The sequence below is a fragment of the Hylobates moloch genome, unplaced genomic scaffold (assembly GCF_009828535.3).
Source record: "Hylobates moloch isolate HMO894 unplaced genomic scaffold, HMol_V3 SCAFFOLD_11, whole genome shotgun sequence".
NCBI classification, from domain to species: Eukaryota; Metazoa; Chordata; class Mammalia; order Primates; family Hylobatidae; genus Hylobates; species Hylobates moloch.
The window spans coordinates 96,520,415-96,540,200 of NW_026652286.1; the positions used below are offsets into that span (position 1 = coordinate 96,520,415).

Sequence of the window (19,786 nt, forward strand, 5' to 3'; positions counted from 1 at the left end):
ACAATGCTCTCAACTTCCTCTGAAGAGTCCCTATCTTTATGGATTGCCAAATAAACTAGTTTGTGCTGACTGATTCCTTTTTTAGAATTTGAATTGCATTCCTCCTTCTGCCTGAAACCTCGGTGTACACACGTGCATGCGTGCACTCACATACACTAAAGAAAATAGAAATTGCACATTAAGAGGTACCTTTGTGCTGGTCTGACAATCACTTTGTTCCTTTTTGTTATTAAAGATAACAAAGGTGGTGTCTAAAGAAAGCTGGGCTCCTCCTTGCTTGATCCTCAGGACTTCCCCAAGGATGAATCAAGTTATTCCACTTCCAAGGAGATGTGCTTACATTTGAAACATTGTGTCAGTTACTTTGGCACAATAAAGGTTAGTGATGACGTGGGTTGGGCATCCACTTTGTGGCTCTTTTAGTCTTTCCCTCTCCCATAAACCAGATTAGTGGGTCAGTCAGCCAACATCACTAGAAATATAAGGAGATGGAAATAATTGTAGGTATATTTCTCTCAGCTATTGTGGCTGGATTATTTAGGTCAGCTGAGGGAAGATGCTAGAGGTAAAACAAACTATTTTTAAAAATACTGGTGTGGGGCCAGGTGCGGTGGCTCACTCTTGTAATCCCAGCACTTTGGGAGGCGAAGGCGGGCGGATCACAAGGTCAGGAGATCGAGACCATCCTGGCTAACATGACGAAACCCCATCTCTACCAAAATTACAAAAAATCAGCTGGGCGTGGTGGTGGGTGCCTGTAGTCCCAGCTTACTGGGGAGGCTGAGGCAGGAGAATGGCGTGAACCCGGGAGGCGGAGCTTGCAGTGAGCCGAGATCACGCCACTACACTCCAGCCTGGGTGACAGAGACTCCATCTCAAAACAAACAAATACTGGCGTGGAAGGGTACCAAATTATTAACCTGCTCAACATGCCATCGGTTACTATTTCTCAGTTCAGCTTTCATTCTAGAAAACTACTGTGGAGCTGTTAACTCTCATTTGGATTATTGTCCTTCCAGCCAGTCAGGTGAATCAAAAAATTTTTTAAGTTATTTATTAAATATTATCCCATTTTTCGCATGTGGCAGGGTGGTGGTCCAGAGGCTGCTGCCTTGACTCAAGGGGACTGGAACAACTTGTCTCTGCCATCTCTGGGCGTTTCTCCTCTACTACTCTACTGCTCAGTGCAAACAATGTATCTTCTATTAGATCCATTACTTCAGCTGTGCTTTGAAGGGGGCAACAGGTTTCTTAGTGGGTTTTGATTTTAGTACCTTGATGTTAATCTGATTTATGAAATTCTCCATGGAGTTCATCTGAGTTTACCGGATTCTGCTCTGGAATATGAGGCCTAAGTCCAGATAATAAAAATGTATTTTGGCTTTATCTCTTGGGCATTTATTTCTCTTAGGACTTTGTGGTGAAGAGGTTAAATATTCCTTGGTTATTCCTAAATTATCTGGCCAAGTATCCTTATATTATCATTTTTAATGTGTCATACATCTTTAGCACATTTCCAACAACCTGGCAATTCTGTTAACTAAGTACCTTATTAACTTCCTCCAAATAATATCTTAAAAATCCCACCGTTTTCTCCCTCAGAAACTTAGTATGGTATTCAAAGATGCTAGAATTCTACTGCTCACAAGATACTACAGGGGGCCCCTCCGAAAACACACCCTGTGCTCCAACCTCCCTGCTCACGCTCAGCTGCACTACCTCTTTCCTGCCGCTGCAAACTGTGGTTGTGTTTGTTCAGATTTGGGAGACAACATGTCCCTCCAAGAACCTCAGAAAATTCAGTAATTTACAAAAGGGACCAGAGATTTAGTGTCGGCATATGAAACTCTGCAGGGAGATCAGCAATAGGACTATTTGATGTTCCAACAAACCAGCCCAGCCTCACAAGCTTTCCCTCATGTAGAACTCTGACAGATTTTCATTTATCAGAATAATGCAAATAAGAAAATTAAAAAGTCAATTTGTTCTGTCACTGCCAGTATTTTACCAACCTTTATAAATGGTTAAGTATGAGCTAGGAGAAACTATCTTTTGTGGCAGACATTTCACCCAGGACAAGCTGTGCTTAGGCTTAGATACACGGTTTGGAAATGCATGCTTATTAGGACAGTATCTTCTGCAAACTCCAGGCTTGGATCTTACCTCAGAGTGCATATATTTCACCGGACTCTGCTAATCATCCCAAGCCTTCCTTTCCTCACGGAAAAATACTCTGTACTCCCAGATCTATTTGAGTATGAATCACTCTCAGAAGTATCAGGACACTGAAACCCTGGAAAAGGAATGGGTAAGATGGGAAGTCCCAGAAACCAGGGAACTTGGCTGCCAAGTGTTACCTTTATTTATTTCATATATGTATATTTCCAGAAGGACAATCGTTGACTGGTATTAAGACCAAACCAGTCCATCAGAATATCATCGACCAAAATGAGAATTTCCCTGTTGGGCCATTAGGGTTGGAGTCTTATTAACCCTCCCCTATTCCTCTGGCCCATAATGCATTATGAGATAGAGGAGAAGAAACCAGGCACAGAAGACTCTCCCTGTCATGCTTTAACCCCATACCCTGTGCTCCACTTATGGAGGACGTCTCCCCAGTTCTTGCCACTCCCACAATCACAGCAGGTGAGGTTCATAATTATTCAGCCTCATCTCCAAGGAACCTTTAACCAGCAACAGAGATCCTTGGGCCATCATGAGATGCTACTTTTTAGTTCTTAAATGAACATAAAATCATGTAAGAAAAAGCAAACGACACAAATACATGAAAGCCATTTACTCCTGGTGAATTCCTCAGGGTCCCAGGTTCAACACTTTCCGTGATGTCAGAGTACTCAATCAGGGATGATGGGGACAGGGTGTCAGAATAGTCTTGACGATCTTGCCAGCAACAGCTTTTTCTTATTTTCCATAATTTGGTCTTAGTCGTTCTCCAGTTGTCTTCATGTAAATAAAGTGGCCCATGGCAATGATGATTCTGTAATTGTTACAGTGCTTTGTAAGTTGACAGTTTCCAAATCCCCTTAATCACACGACCCCTGTGAAGGGGGGTGTGAAGGGGTTGGTAGGCTTGTGCATATGAGGGAATGTGAATGATTTCATTACAACTGAATTATGCTTTACTCAATAAGCACTCAAACGCTACCATCTCACTTGTAGTAGAAGTGCTAGGGACGAAACCAAGAGACTGGTTGAATAATGGGAAGGTTAAATGCATGAGTATTTTAATAGAAAAAAATATTAAGAACAAAACCAAAATTCATATGGAAAGAGGCTTCTGACTAGGCCCTTCTTTCTAGCAGTGTTTGGCACCTGATAACAATTTGACACTGGGGGAGGGAGCAGCTTGACAAGGTCCACGTGAAGCAGCCTTGAGATTTTTTCGCCCACTTCCATTTCTCCTCAGCATCAAAGGAAAGTGCATGGTAAGAAGTGAATCAGACAGCGAGGGTTCTATACAGTTATCCTGTGAATGTGTGGCAAAGCCATCAGGACGTAAACCTCCTGTCTTGAGTTCAGAGCTGTGTGCTTTAAGATTTGACCCCACTAAAGACAGAATCCTTCAGGCTTGTCCCTTCCCAAACCTAAGGGGCTGTCCTTGGCCACTTTCAACTTGAAGCTGTTGAGCAGTCTTTAGGATATGTAACAGCCTAATTTTTGGATGATATAGTAACCACAACCTCTTAAGTCTCTTAATTCTCCTACTTTATACCCATGAGGTAGAGGCAGGCGCACTCCAGTGAAGGAGAAGCCTCAATTCAGGTTGTACTTTGGATGAAACATCTCCTCAAGGCGTAGAAGAAGGCTGAGAGGTTCTGCCCAGGCTTGTATTTAGTTGCAGGAAGAGGTGATGTCAGATCTGGGCAGGTCAGGGAGACTCCCTCGAAAAGGTCTTCCCGGCTGACAAGAGGGCTTTTCCTATTCCTCACCTCCCTTAGGTGAGGGCTGAAAGCAGATCTCCTCACATGGGGACCTAGCTAGGAGGTCTTTTCTGAGTGGGTCCTCTGATGCCTAATTAAGTGATATCCTCTGCTGAAGCTTTTTCCACATGTAGGGCACGTGAATGGTTTCTCCCCAGTGTGTGTTCTCTGATGCCTGACAAGGTGGTCCCTGCGACTGAAGCTCTTCCCACATTCGTTGCATCGGCAGGGCCTCACTGAGGCGTGTCCTCTCAAGTGCTTGGCGAACGCCGCGCTGTGGGTGAAGCAGCGCCCGCACTCGCTGCAGAGATAGAGCTCCTCAGCAGCGTGCGTCTTCCGGTGCGCCAGGTACCGCCTGTGTTCACTGAAGTCCTCGCCACACTCTCCACACAAGTAGGGTTTGCCTCCCAGGTGGATTCTTTGGTGTGTTGTTAACACAGATTTCTGGCTGAAGCTTTTGCCACAAATAGTACAAAAGAAGGGTTTTTCTCCAGTATGCGTCCTCTGATGTCTGACAAGGTCTGAAGTCCAGCGGAAGTGTTTTCCGCAATCATCACATCTATAGGGCTTCTCCACTGATGGAGTTCTCTCAGCCTGGGTTGAAGGGGAGGTCTCTTCCAAATTCTTCCGGTTTAGGGGATATTTATAAGGTGCGTTCATCTTGTGAACCTTTTGGTGCCTGGCAAGATGTGAGCTTCGTGTGTAACTTTTTCCACACTCCATACATTTATAGGGTTTCTCTCCCGTGTGAGTCCTCAGGTGTCTAACAAGGTGGGAGTTACAAGTGAAGCTCTTTCCACACACAGAACAGTTATGATGCCTCCCTAACAGGGGGTGGACGGGTGTAGTTTCCCGAAGGTTCACAAAACTATTCACTTGAGAAATATTAGTACCAAATCTTCTTTCATTAAGTCTACCTGGATTGTCCTCAAAGACTATTTCCCAATCTGGAGTCTGGTGAATTTCTGGTTCTCCCAAAACAGGCCTGTGTATATCCTCCAAACTCAGATCTTCCTGCTCCAGACACTCTTCCTCATCTTTACTCCTATCTCCTGTTGAAAAGGTGAGAGGAAAAAAAGGGGTCATTGTAGTGGCAACAATGCCTTCTACACAATGGGGAGATTTTTAAAAAGGGTTTTGAGATGGCAAGACTAAATGGAATGCCTGTCCTGTGCCAAGCACTTTCTCATATTGTTATGCTATCAACAAACCTTGGTATGCACAAATATAATCTTCATTTTACAAATGCAGAGATTGAGAATCGAGGGCTTAAGGGAATTGTACGGTAAATGGTATAGCTGCAATTCCAAAAGTTAACATTTTTCTTTCACCCGTTTGTATTACATTGCTATCAGACAAATGATGGGAGGAGAAAAGAGGAGGGAAATGACAGAAGAAATGGCTGTCAGAGGGAGAAGGCAGTACTGGCTGACATGTTAGACGAACTCATGAGAGCGGGGCCCTACAGAGAGAGAAGCACTGCCTAGAGGAACTGCCGGCTCAGGGTGGGTAAGACCGTTTTTGTCATTCCTCACCTGTGTAGGTAAAACTCAGGATTTCTGGCTCTTGAGTCTCCTGAGGCTCTTGGATATCTGGGACCCAAGGCTCTTCCTCTCTAACCTGGGAGATCTCATCAGGTCTGGGGATTGGAAATGCTGCTCAAGAGAGGGAAAATAGGATATCACGATTGGCTCAACAATTCCCTGTGTTAAGAGCAGTCCTTTTCTATTTGGTAGGTTGTGGGGCAAATACATAGCTAGCTCAGGTGATGAATCTTTCATCTCTTTAGTTTGTGTACTTTTAACCAAGGACTGCATATCTCTTGCCTTCTTGTGGTTTTCACCTGCAATTCAATAATTACACCATTGTACACCTTATCCTCTTTTCCCATATTCAAGAAAGATTATCTCCAACTCTTACTGTTTTAAAACTCATGTGCTTACTTCAAATATTTCTGCACTAAAGCTGTAATATTACAAGTTTGTTTTCCTATTAGAGGTTTCCATTTCCAACCATTTATATTTTACTTGAAAGGACATGATATTTTTCACCTAATCCCTCAATTTTATTGGTAGGGAAGGCATAAGAGAAGTTCACTGCATACAATCTAAGGTCTAAGATCCCCAAAAAATTTCCAGCAGGAAAAAGATCTCTGGGCTTAGAACACTCTAGAATACTTGAAATTCCTTACACAGAGAGACTACAATTCCACAGTCTTCTTCCAAGACATATTCTCCATAGAACTCTTTCTGTGTTGGGTCCAGATCACTCCACTGGTCCTGGGAAAAGCATACGGCCACATCCTTGAACGTTACCAGTCCCTGAAACCACATAAGGATTTCATCAAAACGTGACGCTACAGGTAGCCTCGTATTTTGTCCCTGTTGAAGGTCATACAATAGGTAGACTCCATCTAGGAGATGAAAGGAGCTCAAGTGGCAGGCTGCTTAAACTCATTCTCAGGGGAGCTATGTGTCCCCTATGGCACTGGCCCTGCCCCCTCCAACTCCACCACTTTCCCTGAGGACCAGCTTATGTTCTTCTTCTTTAAGGTATTGTTTTAAAATTTAGGAAAGGTCTTAAAAATCATCATTCAGCTCCCTACTTGACACTTTAACGCCACATACATTTCTGCAAAATTCATCTTTTCTAGTAAACTTTCCCTAACGACTCTAATCACTTTCAATAGTTTCTATACTCTACAACCAAAACAAGACTTTTTTCCTCAGTTAGATTACAATCTAAAACCATACATGAATTCTATTTCTTTTTCTCCAGCCACATGGCTTAGTTTCAGGGCTTTGATCATGGTGAATACTTCCTAAATGTCTCAGCAGTACAGTCTGTCATACTTACAAATGACTATCAAATTTATTCCTTTAAAAAAAAAAAACTAAAAAACCCTCATTTGACAACTTCGAAGTTGTACTGGAGTGTTACAGAATAATCCCATTTTGTTAGTTCTTCTACTCAATGGCAAATAGATTGGTGTCGGTGCCTGTGGATCCAATAGAAGGTATGATAATTTATCTCATTATCTCCTCCCCTTCTAGGCACCTGCAGAACTGTGAGCTTAAAACTGGCAAGAGTGTAAATGTGCATCCTGCTTCACCTGTTTAGTATGGCTAATGCCCAGTGGTTCTTCAAACAAATTGTGGTACAGAGGTAACTACGGCACACCTGTGATAGAGCAGTAAGAAGAGCAACCATCTCTGAGTCTCCAGAGCTCCTCTCTGCAGGAAGGTCTGGGTCCTGGGGCACTGGGACCTCTATGAAGAAAAGAAGGCAAAGATCAGTAATATGCAGCATGCCCCAATAATGGGCAAAAATCTGGGCATCCCCCACCATCTTTGTTAGGAAGGTGGCCCTACCCTTTCTATTATGGCAACCAAGAAACTGGCCTAAGGGTAGCTCCCATATCCCAATCCCATCACCTATGAGACCATCAGAATGCCAAGAGAACAAGCAACAATCTGCTATCTAAGCTTGGCCCTGTTTATGGGGGACTCTAGCTGGCGGTACTGTCTCCTCTTGACATCCTGGATTCTGTGATTTCTTTCCATGCAGTCTACCCAGCTTCCTTGGTATAGAAGAAATGCCCCCCTCCTTGCCTGCCTTCTGCCACAATCCCCCCTTTCTGCTGAGGCTTCCCACCGCTCTCCTGCAGGGTCTGGAGCTCCTCTTCCTGGTGTGGACGCTGCTCTGCCGGTGCCCCCAGATCTGGGCTCTGTGTGGTTTCCTCAGGAGACTGCTCGGGGGTCGAGCTTTGCACAGGATCCTGCAGCTCACTAGGTGACTCAGGCTCCGCTCCTAAATGCACCGTCTCCTCTGACAGGACTTCCTGACCGTGAACATGGACAGTCACCTGGGAATAATTCCAACTTCCAGTCACCATGGAGTCAGGAGGAAGTTCTTGGTTGTCATGGGAGCTTATTTTAGGAGAAGATGCCTAAAGAAAACACTCCCAGAGGGACCCAGACAAGGAGGGGAAACTCCAGTTCCAATGGAGCAGGCAAGGAGGAGCTGAAGGTTATCCTCCCCACGACAAGGCAGGGGATGCGCAGGCCTGCACTGCTCTCTCACCGCCCCCAGCCTTGGCCCCTGTCACCCAAGGCTTCTTCCCATCTCCACCTGTCCCACCTGCAGCTCTCCTTGCTGCCTGTTTCCCTAGCTGACCAGCCAGGAAGGGGGATCTGTGACTGGGGATCTACAAGAACCTTTGAGGAAGTCACAAAATTCTCCTCTCCAGGAACCCAAGGCTCAACATTCAAAGAAGGGAAAACCAAAGCCATAACCCTTTGGTGCCTGAGACCCCTCAGATGGTCCCTACACAGGTGTTCCAAAATCCAGAAAGTCACATTCATACACACACATTCCTCTAATCCACGGGGCTCATGGATCTATGAGCAACCCAAGGGCAGAGCCCACTAATAATTTATGGGGATCCTGCAAGCCCTCCCCCCAAATCCAGTCTTCTAGCAAATAGTCCCCCTCCACATCACACAGATCAGGACTCCCCCTCCTCACCCACCGCCTTGGTCTCCTGGGTTGTTTCTGCAAACCCTCCACCAGCGTCACTGCCTCCTCGCCACTTTCTGGCCGTTGGCCCCGCACCCAGCTCTGTAGTTCTCCAGGCAGGACGGTAAGAAATTGTTCCAGCACAAGCAGCTCTAGGATCTGCTCTTTTGTCCTCCTCTCTGGTCTCAGCCACTGGTGACAAAGTTCTCGGAGTCTGATGAGAGCTTCTCTAGGGCTTGCTGCTTCCTGGTAGCGGAAGCGTCGGAAGTTCTGGTGGGAGGTTTCCAGCACTGGGTCATCCCTCTGTAAGACAGACTCTGGCCGACAGGTGAAATCATCTTCCAGTTTCACCATCAGAATTCCCTCCTCTTCCCAAAGATCCTGGTCCTCTGGTTCCACGGCTGTAGCCATTTCTTGGCTTTGGGGTGGTCTCACACCATCTAGAGCTCACGCTGTCATTAGCCCCCAGCCTCAGCCTGGACACAGCGAGGATTTTCTTCCAAGGGCCCTGGATAGAGAAGTAAAGACAAACAAGAGTATAAGCATGAAACTATACACAAGGACAACTGTCTGAGTTCAATCATAATCCTCTACACAAACTTCTTCAAATGGTTAAATCCTCTTTTCCCCAACCTCCATAGCCGTAAATCAACAGATCCAGTTGGGAGAGGATAATTCACAACTAAAGGTATGGTCCTCTACTCCCTTTCCTAGGCAAGGTTCATACTCCACAAGAAAATACTGCATTTCCATTTCATGAATACTGCCAATTCCACCGCTTAAGCCTCCAAATCGGTTCCCTCCTCTTCCTTCCTACAGACCGTTTTAGTTTGAGCCTTCATCATCTCCTGCCTGGACTGCTGCTCTAACTTCCTGAGATCCCTGCAGTACTCAACTATAAGCAAAGTGCAACAGAATTACCTGTGGAGGTTTTGCAAAACATAGTATCACACATCATTTTTCAGACACTCTGATTCAGTCAATCCAGGTAACTGTATGTTTAGAGATGCTACATGCAGTTCGAATGTGTATCCATGGTTGAGAAACACCAACCATGAGGGAGGTGTGTAAGGTTATGAGCGAAAGTTCTGGAGTTGAGCTGCCTGGGTTTGAATCCTGGCTCTGTCGCTTACTAGGTATTTCCAGAGTAGGACCATAGGCAAGTTCTCATTCTCCTTATGCTGGTTTCTCTGTCTATAGAAGGGAGATAATAATGGTTTTCATCTAATAGGCTTACTATAAGGATTAAATGTATTACTAAAGCCTACGAGCATTAAACGTATTACTATCTTTGCTTAGAAGGGTGATGGCACCAGCTATTATCTTTCTAAATTATAGTTCCAACTATATTCCTCAATATTTTAAAACAAAACCTTTTTCATGTTAGTAAAATCAGTTCCAAAATCCTGGGAATGACACGAAGCTCTTTACAATCAGCCCCCAATCTATTTTTCAAGCTTCAGATCCTACCTTTTCCCTGTATCACCTGGTTATAAAAAATGCATTGCTGATCTCCCGACAACAGGGTGCCTTTTCAGTCCTCCATGTCTTTTTGAAGGTTGTTCCTTCTGCATAGACTACTCTCCACCCTTCCCCTTTCCACGCTTCATGGTGTGTTCTCTTTCTTTTTAACGGGTCTTGTCTTTATTCCCACAATTTACAGCTTAGGTCCCTCTCACTTCTCATCTGGATGACTGCAGCTGCCTCCAAATGTGAGCTACCTGCCTCCAGATTTGTCACCTTCATGTTCCCACTATGACCAGAACGAGCTCTCTTGGCAAATGTGCTCATGTCCCTTTCCTATCTAAGATCCTTCCATCACTCCCCACTGTCTTGTTCAGTGAAATACAAACTTCAAACATTCTACATTAGGTTGACGTTCATCTTGTTATTCTCTTCGCCCTCCTCTCCAATCCTTTCAGACACACACACACACACACACACACACACACACACACACACACGTGTGTACATGCAAAGCACACAAGAGTCCCATGTTCCTTAGCTTTTGAATATGCTGTTTCTTCTGATTGTTTATCCTTGGTTAGATTAAACTTTAAATTTTTCAAGACATAAGCTCAGGCTTCATGTCTTCTGAGATGTTTTCTTTGATCCCATTTCTCCTACTCTTAGACATGGTTAGAAATCACCTAAGTCCTCCCGTAGCGACCTGGGCACCTCTCTATCCCAGTATCGGTCATATTACATAGCCATCGCTTATCTTTCCTGTGAAACTCTTTGAAGTCAGGGACTATTTTCCATCAATCTCCAATACCTATAATAAAGTGCACAATAAATGCATTTAAAATGAATAAAACTCTACTCCAAAGCTTCTTCCTATTGTAACAGGAAGAACCATTGTTTCCTCCATTATGCTTTTACTATCTTTTGATTATTCACCATATCCTGTTAATTCCAACTTCTAAAAAATGTCTTTCAAATCCATCCATCTCTTCATCTCTACTGCCATTCCCCCAGTTGAGCCATTATCACCCACTAGAAGGTATTACTAGGAACTGTAAAAAAAAAAAATTACAATATCCTCTGCTCCTTAACAGCACTGGCACGTAACAGGCACTGATACATTGGAGAGATGACTTAGTTCAACCTCCATAACTGGTTTTCTTGGTCCTGTCCCCCTCCAGACCAGTGTCCGCAAGCAGCTTAAGGGCTCCATCATTTCTCAATCTTTCTGTGCTATACTACAATTGCCTCACATCCACATTCAAGGTTATCGATCCACTGTTAATAGCTGTGTCTCATCTGTTGTTGCCCATCAAATGAGTTTATAGTCAATGACCATATTATTTTCTTTCTCAAAACCCTTTTAATTCATGCTCTTATGACATTTTTTTTCATTATCCTCAATCACTTGCAACATACTTTTATAGTCTATTTTGGTTAGCTCCCTAATTCCTAGATCTTCATGTGTAATTTTTCCTCTGCTATCTCTACCTCATGGTGATTTATTTTTTTCTCAAGTGGCTTGTAATTTTTTATTGTATGCCCATCTTTTTACTTTGGGAGTCCTGAGAGCCCTGGATTTAAATGTGAGCCCCTTGAATGTAATTTCATTTGTTTCTTCCTAAGTGCTAATGGTTTCAATGATCTTGAACAGTTTGCTTCTTTAAGACTCTCCCTCTGTTGCCCAGGCTGGAGTGCAGTAGTGCAATCATAGCTCACTACAGCCTGGAACTCCTGGCCTCAGGTGATTTTCCAACCTTGGCCTCCCAAAGCACTGTTACCAAAGGCTGAGCCACCACGCCTGGCCAAATCAGTTTTTATGTTAATTTCTCAGGGTGTTCCTGAATAATGTATTTGTGTATTATTTAGACCGATGCCTTCAAGTAATGTTTGGCCTACCCAAGGTTCTGCAGAACCTACTTCCTTGCACTTTTCCTGGGTCAGCAGGAAGATTTTCAAAGGTCCAGGTTTGCAGGCTGCTTAATTCTGTAACTTTGACACAGTGTCAGCTTCCCAAGTCCTATCTCCCTGTTGGAGTACCAGTATTAAAAGCTCAATCCCTAGAAACCTTATTTTGGTTTGGAATCTCACTGGGCCACTAGTGGTTACTTCTTTTTCCTTCTGGAACCTATGTGCCTTCCTTTAGCTTTTGAGAGAGACAGAGAGAGAGAGACAGACACACAGGGAGAGACAGCATGGGCTGTCCTGTTCCTGACAGGAACAGGATTTAATAATGGGCAGGAGGCCCATCCACATTAGCTCCACCTGCAATACTCCAAGTAGGTGAGTGGTGAACTTCCTAACATACAAAATCTGCCAGTGGCTTCCCAGTGACCTTAGGTTAAAATTTAAGCTTCTTAAAATGTGATACACAAAGCCCTTCAAAACCTGGTCCCTGCTACCTCTCCTTCCTTCCATGACTGCCACTCCCATTGAAAGCCACTGCAAGAATTACTGTTCTTTCTTTTCTATACCCTCCCCGGGCTTTCCTGATGCTGTTCACCTTGTGTGAAGTACCCTTCTCCACTCTCTTCATGTGGTTAACTCTATCCATCTTTCAGATCTCAGTTTTTCCAAGATGCCTCCCCTGGTCCTCCCAGATGATGCTTCCACAGGAACTTGTATCTCCCCCTACCACAGCATGCACATGTGTCTATTTTTTGTGTCATCAAAATTGTTCATCTTCTGTTGAACTGACTGGACTGTAAAGCTCTGAGGGCAGGGATATGCTGTGCCCAGCTCGATGCCTGGCACACACCAGGCACTCACTTCATATCTGATGAATGCAGAGAATGCTTAGTAAGGTTTTAAAAGTCTGTTTCCAGAAGGATAGATACCATGTCATATTAACCCATATTCATCCATAAGTCTAGCAAACTGTGTGCTGGATAAAGGCATACATAGGGAAAAAAAACATTTATTGTTTGGATTGTGAGTAAAACAGAATTCTCTCAGTGGTTCCCAAGGTGATGGAACCACAACTCATCACAAGGAATCTTCAGGTTGTACCGGGAATAATCCAAATGCAAGTCACACAACACTGGGCATTTGAAAAAAAAAAAAAATCATTTTCCATGAGGATTTAAATCAATTTTAATAAGCACAAAATCAGACATCAAATAAATGGAACTACAATACTGATTATTTATCCAGACAAAGCTTTCCAACCCCCACCCCAACTCCTACCCCTGGAAGACAGAATTAATACATAGGGTCTTTTGGCTTAATAAAAGGACTTCTAGTATCTTAGAAGTTTGAGAACCGACGTCCAGTGAAGTAGACTTGGAATCCTCATTGTTTTCACGCAGCACTAGGTACAAGAGATTCCACAGTATGGATCCTACAACGTATGCATTGCCAGAAGAGTTCCTGCTCTCTCAAAGGGCTTTGCTCTCCAAAGAAAAAAGAACATATAACAGTGCCACACCAAATTTGCCATTTAAAAATGCCCTTCAGAAATCACAAGCTGAGATTTCTGGTGCTTGTTTTGCATTTACTTTGGCAGTCTAGGAAGACGAAGGAAAACAGATCAGCAATTGAAGAACTGAAGGAAGGAGTCTTTGTGGGGTAAGAGATGGGAAATGAATAGGAGGTACAGCAGTGCTGAGCACAGCACCAAACTGAGTATCCAAAGATGTACGTCCCGGCCCCAGATCCCCAAGAAACTGGAGCTTCCCTGAGGGTTTTGTGAAGTAACATACACAAGAGCCCTTGTAAAGGATAAAGCCCTCTGCAGATAACCAGTCTCCTAACTCAGTGATTATCTGAGATGTGAGACCTTTATGAACTCAAATGTGTTGTGCAAATGTCAAGTATTAATATTAGAGGCAGAAAACAGATGTTGTGTTTTTATTCTATAATTAATGGGATGTGCTATGCCACAAGTATACCTTGCAATTTGTTGCTTTTGCTATTCTAATACCTTTCTTCAATGTCTGTCCTTGGAAGAGTTCCAGAGTAAGATAAAAACTATAGAGAGAATACAATAGAGAGAATATGAAACCAGGCCAGGATTAAGTAAGAGACTTGGTTCCAGAAGACACTAAAACCGTATCTGCAAAGATACAACCTAGTGTCTTGAGTGTTCCTAGGATGCATAGGATTGGAGAGGAGCTATCAAGGTAAGACCTTTGTACAATCCTCAGGCCAGCTGTCTTTGCCCCTTATCTGAAGGTGTCACGTGGCAGTGAAGACCCAAGCTCAATTCTCTTACAAGAACAGAAAACCACAGGCAATGAAAGAATATCTAGTTCTCTACCTTAAAATGCTATTAGCTAGGGTGATCTTTCTGGACCCTAAATGAAAAAGTCTGTATCATACACTGTCAACCTAAAGGAGAGACAGTGATCTGCCTATTTACTGGCAAATAATCTTCAGAAGAAAACAGTGATCAGAACTGAAATTATTATATTTAGCAGATATTTATATCCCTTCCAGTCCCCATTCTTATTTTATACCTTAATGCAGGCCTATAATTTGGGAATTTTAATATGACTACTTGCTGGGGCTAACCAGGGCCTGTCAACAGCTCCTCTTAGTGTTCTAGAATAGAAATCGACTAATAAAAACTGTTAACCACTCTTTTCCAATGCTGCCGCTGTTCTTTAAAACGAAAGATTAGCCCAGTACAATCCTTCTAATAGAGATATTCTTTTATTCTTAATTGTCCTATATACAAGCGCTTATCTAAGCTTTCCACGTAACGGTTAGTGGCCTTGGCACTCTGGGTTTGAATCCCTGACCTCACTTATTAGCCTTGTAACACAATTTCCCTAAGCCTCAGTCTTATCCTCAAAAATGCGGCTAATACTACCTATCTCATGTGGTTGTTTTAAGGAGTAAATGAAATAACCTATAGAAATCCTTCAGTATAGAGTCTGGCATAGGGTGGGTGCTCAATATATTTTATTCATTTTCCTTCAAGCTATTTGAAATCCTTTTGGGAAGAAGGCAAGATTTAAATGATAAACAAGCAAACAGTTCTTTATTTCATCATAATTACAAAAAAAAGATGGCATAAGGAAAATCTTGGTCTGTCTATTATATCAAAGAAACCATGCTAAACCAAAAAAACACTCCTTGCTTTGGAGGCACTTATGAAGTAGGATTAAATGAAAATGTTGGAATACAGATGAGAAGGATCCTTAAACACACGTTCTCCCACCGAAGACCGTATCAGCAATGCTTCTAATTACCAATATATCAAAGTCCTCTCCACTCCCTGTAACTGGCAGGAGACAATCTGAGGCAAACTCAGTGTACCAAGAAGTCCTACGAAAACTTAACCTAGACGGCAGAATGAATGAAAGGGAAAGAATTCCCTGGCTTTTGGCCTTCTAACACATGACCAGTATGCTTCAAAACATGTTTAAAACTGTTTCTGTAAAATATTTTTGCCACTTAAGTTTTTTTTTCCCCCTTCGTAACAGTGATATTTGAGTAGCAAGGGGAGAAATGGCTCAAAACTTGTTACAATAGGTTCCAAAGAAAGACAGTAAGGTATAGAGAAAGGGAAGACAGGAAGAAAGACAAAGAGGTCAAGTATGTAGTGGGTGGTACGGGGAAGTCACAAGTATCTTCTGCCTGGAAATGCTACAGATTTTGTGGTTAGCCTCAAGATATTAGGTGGGAATAAACATGTCATCGAGAGTAAATGTAAATACAAAAATGAAAAATAAAAATTGTAACAATTCACTTTATTCTAAACTAAAATGTTTTTGATGGTTATATATGGCAGGCCTAGGAGGCGATGTTAAACAGTATATAGCTGACTTCGGGGAAGGGTGACCTGTGTTCTGTCCCCTGCTCTACATGGTAAAGAGGTGTCATCTTGGACAAGTCACAGCAGCTCATGTTGTCTTGGGATGATTCTTTATCTAAAGGTAGAGAACTGAACCAGCTTTTTGATGGTGATGAGGAGGGGTTTTGAGAGGAACAAGGATATACAGCAACTCTATTGAATATTTGGGCCATAATGTATCAGCCTAGGATGCTGAGATTTACTCAAGAGCTGAGGAGGGCTAGGGGCCAAATACAGATTTTTAAGTTTTGAGATAGGGTTTTTTCTGTTGCTAAGACTGGAGTGCAGTGGCAAGATCACAACTCACTGCAATCGCTGCCTCCCAGGTTCAGGCCATCCTCCCACCCCAGCCTCCTAAGTATCTGGGACTATAGCACATGCCACCATGCCCAGCTAATTTTTAAATTTTTTGTAGAGACAGGGTCTTGCCATGTTGCCCAGGCTGGTCTCAAATACCTGGGCTCAAGTGATCTGCCAGCTTTGGCCTCCCAAAGTGTTACGATTACAGGTGTGAGCCACTGCACCCAGCCTCAAACACAGATTTTTAAGATGCCAGATTTATACACCTGGCCATCATGGTCATGTTGGTTAACCTCCATCATGAAGCTAGGCTTTTTAACCTTCAGGAAAACTACCCCAGAGCAGTTACTGGCCTAAATAAAGGAGGTCAAGCTATATGCCTCAATTTAAAACAGAACATCACAAATTAACCTGAAGCAGGAAAAGGATGGGACATCAAACCTGACACCCATCCTGATGAGAGCAACTGCTCTCATTTGACAGCCAGAGTTAAACTAGATGTATGCAATTCCTACAACGAACATAGTCAATGCCAATCAGATAGTCAGAGGAACCATCATTTAATGGGAAATAACACAATAACATATATAATAGAGCTGACCTGAGGTGCTGCTATAGATAATTCATAACGGCAGTAAATTCAAAAGTCATTTGCTATGTTTTTAGCTTTGTCATTAACACACCCTGTGTGGATACCCCGTTTCATGTCTAGATGACTTCCTCCCGGCTTTTTGCTCAAGGCTCCCTTAGCATTTGAGGAGATGATAAAGGATGGGATCCCCGCCTGTTGAACCAGAGGAATCTGAGGAGTACCAGGTTTCCACTGAAGACTAAATCATGATCCAAAGAAGGAATCTCAGAAGTTATTCTTGTCGTGGGCATGGCTTAACGTCTGTCTTCCCACTGTGAGCCCTGCCCTCGAGAGCAAGGGTCTCCTTATTCATTTTTATATTCCCACTTTGTCAAGCCCTTAGTAGAAAAGGTATTCAATAAATGCACATTGAGTTTAAGCTTTCTATTTCTCCTCCCCCAACTTGTATATATTACAGAAGCACTGAAAATTCAGAAATCAGCCAGTGTCAGGGCTCCTGGGTAATAAACCATTCATAGGGATAGCTGTAGGAATTTGGCATTGGCATTTATTCCAATCTCTTGGGGGTAATCAGGTGGCATAATCATGCTCTGCTTTACTGTGTAGCATACGGTCAGTGGAGAAAAACATCAAGAGGGGAGGAGGACAAGGGATGGAGTTCAATAAACAAATATCTACTGAGCGTCAATTATGTGTCCCACACTATTCAAGGTGCTGGGCAGAGAAAGATAAAAAAAGCAGAAGCTCTGACCTTGAGGAACTTAACAGGTAGTTAAGAAATAGCAGGATTTTAGCAATACTAGGAATTCACAGCAAAAGCCCAGAATACAGGTGTAATATATATGATCAAAACGTGAAGCCCCTATCAAGAGAATTAAGAAAATCAAAATCAATATTTCACCTCAAATTTGGCATATAGCATTCAGTTTTTTTAAGTACGCTTTCTTAATTTTGCAAACAAAATTCTCAGACTTAAGTGATTATCTATAAAAGATCAGATTACTAGTTTCCAACACAGAAGTACTCAAACAAAGGTATTCTGAACCTCAACCTACTGCAATATGTATATCACATTTGGCCAAAAGGTAGTTGTTCTCAAAGTGAAGAACCCAGATCTGCAGCATCAGTACCTGAGCCTCGTTAGAAGTACAAATTCTCAAGACCCAGCACAGACCTATTACCAGAAACTCTAGGGGTGGGCCCCAGCAACATGCGTTTAACAAGCCCTTCAGGTGCTTATAGTAAGTTTGAGAACCACCACCCAGCAAATGAAGTAAATCTGAAGTTCATGCAGAAAGCCATTGCTGGCCAAACTAAAGGGTTTGCTGGTGAGAGAACAGCAAAAACAAGGGGTCTAAAACTGTTTCACATTTTAAATCTGTGCCAAATTTACTGGGGAAAAAAAAATGTAAACCTGTAACTTACCTCATCTGTACAATTTGCAATGGCTGAGTCCCTCACATTGTAGTAAACCTTGTTGTACCCTTGGAATGATTGTCTACTGCAATATAGTATATACAGAGTACAAAAAGGGTATAGCTGGAGGAGAAAGGGTGAAAGATTATGAATCCCAGGCGTTTGGTCCTAGGAGGAAAAATTCCTGTCCTCTCGCCAACCCTGCCCACCCTCTTATGCTAGATAGTAACAGCAGAAAGTTATCCAAGACTGCTCCGCGTTCACACGCTTCCCACCAACAAACCTCCCAGGCTATCCCACAACCTTTCTGAAGTAGCTTCCTGGATCAAGCCCCACGGGGCAGCTTGGAAGAGAAGCTGGGAGGGATGAGGGGCTCCACTAGCATTCCTTGTGGCTTCTGAGTGTAGCTGCCCTGGGTGTCACCTGCAGAGCGTGGATAGAGAAAAAGCGACAGTTCTAAGCTAAGCCTCTAAGTGAGAGCCTGGGATCCGGCGCTGCTCCCCAGGACCAAGGTTATTCAAGAAAGGCTGGGTCTAAGAGTCTCCCTCTGGGGAGGTCAGTACAGATTCCAAGGCAGACAGGGTTATCAAAGCGCCTAGAAGATGAGAACATTCATTGTTCAGAAAAACAAAAATTAGACTGACACCTTTCTGAAGGAACACAGCCTATCCATGGCACACAAACTTTTAATCAAGACACTCAAGAAGTAGGTATGCTACTGCTAAAAGTAACGCTGGTGCTGAGAAGAGGTGCCACAACTGGCTGTTAGGAGTGGGAGGAGAGGAAAGTTGCAAGTGGAGACAGCAGCTACTGGCTTGAGGGGAACCTCACGGTCTGTCACAGTGGCAGCTGAAAAGCCCCTGGCCAAATGGACGCCAAGGACTACTATCATCACAGGTGATAAGATCACGGGTGAGTGTATCTGAGTGTGTGCTGGGGAGCTGAGGGGGGCTTGGTTGTGTAAGGAGATGGGGCTAGCCGGGGCAAGGAGCCCGCGGAGATGATCTTAAGCAATCGGAGAGGAAGGGTGAGAATAGGCCGCGGAAAATAAAGGGACCTAGACCACTCCTCCCTCGGTTCCGGGGGGAAACAGGTGGCGCGGAAGCGTTAGGAGGTACGAGGTACGGTCTAACTACATTTCTGCAGGCCCCAGGAGGGGGCGGAGGGCGGTGGCTGGAAAGGAAGGGAAGCCTGGAGCGCCATCCGTGTCCCCGGAGATACTGGCTCCGGCCACCAGGAAACACAGAGACCACAACGTCTCGGCACCCTCAGTACACCGCCGCCACCCCTTCCCCAGGACACGGCGATTTCCCCAGACTCTGGGGGGCGGGGTCTCCGGTCCCTCCCCCTCCTCCCCGCCCTGCCCGGCTCTGCCCGATCTGGTCTGGCCCGGTCCAGCCCGGCCCGGCCCAGCCCACTCAGGACTCACGGCTCCGACAGCTCCGGCGGCTCCTCCCCTGCCCCGGCTTCTCTCCCATCCACTCCCGACCGAAACAGCGCCTCCGGATCCGAGCCGCGCGGGGCCTAGCGGGTCGGAACACGTGGGGCCTTTGCGCCCGGAACCGGAAGCGATCGCTCGCCCTGCCTTCTCCCAGAGCTGGAGCCTTTCTAGGCTGTGGGAGGTTTGGTCCTCTCTATGCGCCCTCCGCGGGTTGCGGCGGGGTGCTCCCCAAGGACCCAGTGCGAAGAAGCCTCGGACCCCACAGCTGCGGTCCGCGACCCCCAACTCCACTCTGCAGCGAATAAATTAACATC

The 19,786-nt window shown here is 44.3% G+C and overlaps 1 protein-coding gene across 4 annotated transcripts; it reads right to left on the reverse strand.

Annotated features, from left to right (window-relative positions):
- Positions 1 to 1,910: 1,910 nt before the first annotated feature.
- Positions 1,911 to 19,579, reverse strand: ZNF202 (zinc finger protein 202). 4 transcript variants are annotated; one of them, XM_032167772.2, is made up of 10 exons: positions 19,461 to 19,579; positions 18,335 to 18,454; positions 18,041 to 18,154; positions 17,367 to 17,477; positions 8,469 to 8,967; positions 7,596 to 7,806; positions 7,122 to 7,210; positions 6,133 to 6,262; positions 5,477 to 5,596; positions 2,347 to 4,993 (listed from the first exon to the last, which is right to left on the reverse strand). In XM_032167772.2, exons 5-10 carry the CDS (start codon positions 8,868 to 8,870, stop codon positions 3,999 to 4,001), a joined length of 1,947 nt encoding a protein of 648 aa, XP_032023663.1. In that variant the 5' UTR covers positions 8,871 to 8,967; positions 17,367 to 17,477; positions 18,041 to 18,154; positions 18,335 to 18,454; positions 19,461 to 19,579; the 3' UTR covers positions 2,347 to 3,998. The 4 variants fall into 4 exon arrangements, with proteins under 4 accessions (XP_032023662.1, XP_032023663.1, XP_058302804.1 ...); XM_058446821.1 differs by lacking the exons at positions 17,367 to 17,477; positions 19,461 to 19,579 and having other exon boundaries at positions 18,335 to 18,681; XM_032167771.2 differs by lacking the exons at positions 17,367 to 17,477; positions 18,041 to 18,154; positions 18,335 to 18,454 and having other exon boundaries at positions 1,911 to 4,993; positions 19,461 to 19,572.
- Between the last annotated feature and the right edge of the window lie 207 nt (positions 19,580 to 19,786).

What these genes read in the sequence shown, in the direction of transcription:
- ZNF202 (XM_032167771.2), bottom strand. Translation starts at nt 8,870, where the DNA reads ATGGCTACAGCCGTGGAACCAGAGGACCAGGATCTTTGGGAAGAGGAG. An exon ending in CCAGGAGACCAAGGCGGTGG is followed by an intron (nt 7,807 to 8,468) that starts GTGAGGAGGGGG and finishes AATTATTCCCAG; the next exon opens with GTGACTGTCCATGTTCACGG. An exon ending in TTCTTACTGCTCTATCACAG is followed by an intron (nt 6,263 to 7,121) that starts GTGTGCCGTAGT and finishes ATGTGGTTTCAG; the next exon opens with GGACTGGTAACGTTCAAGGA.